Source organism: Sminthopsis crassicaudata, chromosome 2, assembly GCF_048593235.1.
Source record: "Sminthopsis crassicaudata isolate SCR6 chromosome 2, ASM4859323v1, whole genome shotgun sequence".
NCBI classification, from domain to species: Eukaryota; Metazoa; Chordata; class Mammalia; order Dasyuromorphia; family Dasyuridae; genus Sminthopsis; species Sminthopsis crassicaudata.
The window spans coordinates 88,556,417-88,562,907 of NC_133618.1; the positions used below are offsets into that span (position 1 = coordinate 88,556,417).

The window sequence follows — 6,491 nt, forward strand, 5'->3', positions numbered from 1 at the left end:
GTCAGAGACTAAGGTCTCTAAAATCCATTGAAATGGAAAACTAAATCACTATCTCCACAGTTCTGAAGGAAATGTTTCATTTGCGTTTCCATTCAAGTATATGGTCAACGTGGATTTGTTAGTTGGTGGCAACCTAAACTTTTAGGGGTTGTCCTAAACATGCCCACTTCCTCCCACACTTGACAACAGAACATGCTCAACAAATGATCACTGAACATGTTCTGAGGGAAGGTACTGGTACCTGCTACAAAGTAAGGGGATTTGGCTTGGAGAAAAATAGAAGAGGCAGGAAAGTTCACGGTGTAGGCAGAGAATAAAGAACACATAAACTGAATTGGAGAGTTGACCTTGAAGATATCTAGATGCAGAGCCTGATATCCAGTTTGGGGAGGCAGGCAGTGTGGTGATGGAATACTCAGTCAGGAATACCTAAATTCAAATCTAACTTCAGACACCTACTAGCTGTGTAACCCTAGGCAAGTCACTTAACCCTGTTTGCCTCAGTTTCCTCATCTGTAAAATGAGCTGAAGAAGGAAATAGCAAATTATTCCAGTATCCTTGGCAAGAAAATCACAAATAGGGTCAAGAAAAGTTTGGCAAGACTGAAACAATTGAACAACAGGAACACCTAGCTTGGAGACTTTCCAGTTATCAAGTCGGGAAGTTTATATTATAAGATCATAGACTTAGAACTGGAAGGACCTTAGAAGTCATCAATATTGTCAGCCCAAGTCCAACTTTGTCACTTTTCACATGAGGAAATGGAGACTCACAAAACCTTAGTAACTTATTCATAATCATGGAGCTAGAATATAAAATCAGCTAGAATATAAAAATTATATAAAATATAAAATCTATAAAATAGAATACAAAGTCAAAAAGACTTTAAGCCCAGTGATTTTTTCACTCTATGCATATTATAGTCAATTTGGAGTCATTGCTATGTTCCTGAATAATATACCTGCTTTGGATTTCTGCTTCCTTAAGTCAAGTCCATTGGGGTACCATTGTGTTGAATTGGAATTAACTCAGACCTGAATGGTGCTATGGGAAGAGCATTAAGCTAGCAACAAAGAGACCTGGAGTCCAATCTCAGAAGTGGTCCTTATTGATCTTGTGATGTGAGTCACTTGAATTCTCTGAGTCAGGCAACAAGAATTTATTGAGTCCCTGTGATATTCCAGGTACTGTACCAAGCACAAGGGATACAAAGAAAGGCAAAAGACAAGCTTATCTCAAGGAACTTACAGTCTAATTAATGAAAGAAACAACATGTAAACAAACATATACAAACAAGATATATTCAGGATAAATTGAAAATAATCAATAGAGGGCCAACACTAATATAAAACAGGGATACAAGATCTTGTGGAAAGTAGGATTTTAGCTAGTATTTGGAGGAATATAGAGGACTGAAGAAGCAGAAGATGGAAGGAGAGAATTCCAGTTATGGGGATCAGTTGGTGAAAATGGATAGTCAGGAGATGAAGTGTCCTATACAAAGAGCAGCAAGGAGGCCAGTGTCACTAAGAACAAGAAACTTCTAGATAATACCTTCAATTTTTTTTGCCCAGTGAAATATGAGTCAAAGTCTCAGCTAAAAGATTTGGGTATGGAGTGTTATGGGACATTTGAAGAAGGAAGAAAGGTTTAGAAAATTGCCTTGGTGCAATGAGAGTCCAAGTTGAGATTATGTAATATAAATTTGAAGTATTAAAATCAACATGATTTTATGCTTTTTCTCCAGCTTCATTCAACCATATTTATTCAATTGTTTTATTCATGTCTACTGTTCATAACTCCATTTGAGTTTTCCTGTCATATACCGGTCTAGTTTGTCATTTCCTTCTCTAGCTCATTTTACAGATGGGGAAACTGAAGCAAACCAGAGTCACACAGCTAGTGAGTGTCTGAGATTGGATTTGAACTCAGGAAGATGAGTCTTTCTGACTCCAAACCCAATACTCTGTGAGCTATGGCACCATCTAGCTGTCAAACATTTAAATAGGGTTTGCCATTTAGTAGAGGGTAGAATATAAGATATATAAGCAGAAATGCAAGCTCTAGTATAATATATTTCATTGAAGTAGTAAACCGGGAATTATATTTCTTTTTTTTAAAGATGGACATTTGATTGAACAGAGTCATAAAGGACATTATTTTTATTTAATCAAACTAAAGAAAGTAAAAAAGCAATTTTTTAAAATGTACAACTAAACATCACTTAAAACATACAAATTTACAAAGGGCTTCTTTTAATCAAACTCTTCTGCTTCCCTTAAAATACAAAGCAACCTTTTCAGTCTTACCCCTTTGGTTAATGAAAAAGACCTGGAAAAGAAAGTTCTAACTGTCCAAGTCCTTGGCATTGTCCAGTGGTTCAACATTTGAATACATATGGTTTTTATCGATGGAATTAAAATTATTCAAGATGATTTACCATCTTTTTCCATTCCACCTTAAGGTCCACTGTTTTGCTATTGTTGTTTTTCCCATCTAACTGAAACCTCCTATATGTTTTCTCTCTCTCCCTGCCTCCCAAATAGAATGTTAATGATTTGAGATCAGAGACTGTCTTCCTTTTTAAAATTTGTGTCTCTGATGCTTCCTATGATTCTTTGCACATAGAGCACTTAATATAAATATTCATTCATTCATTTGTCTTCTTCAAGAAAGCTTTCCAGAGACAGGAAGGAGTAAGGTAGAAAGAGAAAAGCCTATCTTGCTTTAAGATAATCACTATCAGAGCAGATACTTAATCTCTTTGTGGCTCAGTTTCCTCATTTGTAAAAATAGAGGGGATTGGGAGTGATGACTCCCCCAATGGGTCTTCCAGATCTAAATCTACAATCTTATGATCCTGGGAATCTTAAAAGCGTTCAATAAAGGGACTTTGGAGTCAGAGATATATTGAATCAGATACCATCTCTGACATTTGTTTACTTTAGGACCATGTCTCTTAATCATGTCATCCTCAGTTTCCTTACCTGTAAAAGGGGAATAATGGTACCTCACAAGGTTCTTGTGAAGCTCAAAAGAGATAAATTACATAAAATTACTTTGTGTACTTTAAGTATCTCTAAAATGTTAGTAATAAAAACCCAACTTGCCACTGCTATAAGGGACATTTTGGGGAATATTGGTTGATAGAGTATAGCAAGGTGAGCCCCTGAAACTGTCAGAAAGGTGCCACTTTAATCATTGAAGGGAATAACCTTATGTTGCCTTTTATTTTTCACATTGCTATAGGTCCCTGAGAGATATCACAAAGGAATATCTCTGCCACTCATTTTTCTTGTGGTCTATGCATGTTATCACTCAGTACCTCAGTTTCCATATTTGCAAAATGAAGTCATTGGAATAAATGATCTTTAAGGTCTTCTGTAACTTAAAATCTATGCTGCTGTGTGCTGTCCAGCCCTGAGTCAGCTTTAGCTTCTTAGTTCAGAGTGCAGTTGCCTCAGCCTGCTCAGGAAAAGAGACGAATTAAGATAAGATAAAAAAATATAATAAGAAATGTAATGTGGAATCCTTTCTGGTTGACTGCAGAGCATTCTGCTGATGCTATCACAGACTTCAATCTGTTTCAGGGATTCATGAGCACAGAAACTATGAGCTATTGATTGACTTGAAAATACCTAAGATTTTGCAGTTTATAGAATAATTGAATGAAGTGGCAAATGTCTCTGGAATTCTGATTTAGGGATGGTCTGCCTTTAGATATGTACATATCTAAACATGTACATATATCTTTGTAGAAGCAACTACCCCCTTAGCATTTCTTTCTTTCTTTCTTTTTTTCTATCTTTATTTCTTTTTCTTTCTTTTTATTTCTCTCTCACTTTCTTTCCTTTCTCTCCTTTCTTTCTCCTCTTTTTCTTTCTCCTTCTCTCTCTTCTTCCTTCCTTTCTATTTTTTTCTTTTTCTTTCTCTCTCACTTTCTCTTCTTTCTCTCTCTCCTCTCTCTCTTTCTCTCTCTTTCTCTCCTAGGGCCTTGCTATATTAGTTCTGTACTTAATACAGACCCCTGATTGCTATTAGACTCACTGTAGCTTAGAATTCCTGAACTCAAGCAATGCACCTGTCTTAGCCTCCCCAGAAGGAGAGACCATAGGCCTACATGCTCAGCTCCTGCCACAACTCAAAGATCCTCCACTTTCTACATCTACAATGTCAGCCATAATGGAACTCCCTAGCTGGCTGTTTCAAAGCATATCTTTCATTAACTTTATGCCTTTATAATAAACTGCAGCTGCATCCCTGTTATTTATCTGACTAGCCAAGTTCATGATTTCCAAGAAGGTTTTTAAGAAAGTAGACCAAGTCCAATAAACAAGCCTTTGTGATAACTTTCCCTGACGCAGGGGGTGACTGTCCTTCCCTTTGTCTGAGTCATAAACTAGGTTCCAAATAGCTGTGTGAACACTCTGGGAATTCAGTCTGCCTTTGTTTTTTCCTTAAGTCCATGGTCAGAGCAGCTGATCAGGCAGTATAAGTTTTAAGTGGCCAGAGCACAGAAATCCAGGCCTCGCCCTGTGACAGAAATGACCTTTCCTTTGGAAACAGAAGGGCATTTCTAACTCCAGAAGGGCTGTTGGATAGAGACCACTTTAAGCAGGTGTATCGGTCAGTTTGGTTGTTTCCAGTCCAATATCAGATCCAAACTGTCAAAGTTGGAGGTGTTTTCCTTGTTATACAGGCTCTTTGCTTGATCTTTGGGGCCTTTGCCATTTTCCCATTCTCTTTCTATCTCTCTCTCTTCCTCTTTTCTTCTATTTCTTTTCTTTCCCTTCTCCCCTTTCCTTTTACAGGAATTGATAAATGAATACAAATTCCCTCAAAGGATTGAATGTGTTCCCCTTTCTATTAAAGTTTGTGTCTTAAAAGAAGAGTCTAGAAAAGTTAATTCTTATTCAAAGAATTGTCTCTTTTGAGAAGATTTTTCAGATATCCTGGGAGACTAGTGGGAGGCTAACTGGGGGTAATGGTGAGACCTTCAGTCCCTGTCCCATCAACTCAGTGCTTCTATGTAATGTGGCTCCTGACCCTCATCTGTCCTCACAAACAATCAGCAGTCTGAGTTCACAAATGGAAGCAAAACAACTTACTTTGGGTAGGTTACTGCTTTGGGATACTTATAGCCTGTCTGGGCCCACTTTCCTAGAAAAGTCTTTCTTTCTGGCTCTGTCTCTGTGTTTCTCTCTTTTTTCCCTTTCCTGTCTCCTATTTATCCTTCCTTTTTCCTCTGGTACTTACTCTGAGATATTCATGGATTTGTCAGGGGGTGATTCTGGCCTTCCAAATGATATCCCAGTGGTGGTGATGAGCACAACCTCTCTACCTTCCACAAAGATCTTGGGTTTTCTACTTTCCAGAAGGATATATGAAAAGAGGAGGCAGGATAGCAGGGGTAGAAGAGGAAGTGGCAGACATCCTGAATAGTTGGGGAAAATTTTTTCTCCCTCATAATAGGAAAGTTGCTGCCTAGGGTGGTTAAGTTCTAGGGACCATAGAGACAATCCATTTTTAATGTGTTACTTTCCTTCTTGAGTCAGACTTTTGAAGCATACTGGGAGTTTGCTTTTGAAACTACTTTAAGGTGGCAATAATACTTGGGTCTAATGAGAAAGAAAAAAGAGACCAGATCTGTAACAAATTCAAGTCTCTAGGTTTGGGGGGTTGGAACTGACATGTGAAGATGTTGGCTAATCTATAATATATGAAGAATTGGGTCTTCACCATAGGAACTCATGGGTGAGTGTAACATGAGGGCAAGTTGAAATTTGTTGGTTTCCATACCACAAACATAGAATTCTTTACAGTATGTTGCCTACAAGCTTAGTGTCTATCAGCCAGTGATGGTGTAGTTTCTTATGGAGAAAGAGTATTTAGACTCATTCACCTTATCTTTGCTTTTTCTCTCCTTTTTTAATTCTTTCACAGCACCCAAAGACAATGAGGAGCGAGTGTTCAGAGAGCGTATGCGGCCAAGGAAACGGCAGGGGGCTGTCCGGCGCAGAGTTCATCAAGTTAATGGCCACAAGTTCATGGCCACCTACCTTAGGCAGCCCACCTATTGTTCTCACTGCAGGGACTTCATCTGGTAAGATTCTACTTCCTTCTAATTTTTTTTTTCTTTTCTTCAGTTTGGAGACCTGAAAGGATAGAGGGGAAGGGGGGGAGTTACACTCTTAGTTTGGAAAGCAATGACAGCTTGCTCTTTTATTTTTTTCCTAACAATAGCATTCTCTAAGGCTTTCACAAATGCTTCCAATGCATTTGGTAATATCCAACCCTATGCTAGACTCTCTGGAGGGTAAGAAGGAGGAGTATTGGACAGGGAATCAGAAAAGTGGATTCTAGTCCCAGCTTCTTTACTAACTCACTGAGGGATCTTGGTCAAGTCACTGCTTGGGCAGAAAAGAAAATGCCACAGGCACAGCTCCAAGGGTGCACTCACCTCCCAGTCTAGGCCATGCCAGCATCCATC

General features: G+C 38.5%; 1 protein-coding gene across 1 annotated transcript in view; it reads left to right on the forward strand.

Moving 5' to 3' along the window:
* The window catches only part of PRKCE (protein kinase C epsilon), a gene marked incomplete in the record, with an annotated part of 664,757 nt that overhangs the window by 396,365 nt on the left and 261,901 nt on the right, over positions 1 to 6,491 (forward strand). The window contains 1 exon segment of the mRNA XM_074286727.1: positions 5,945 to 6,104. Within this exon segment, the coding sequence (XP_074142828.1) occupies positions 5,945 to 6,104 (160 nt within the window).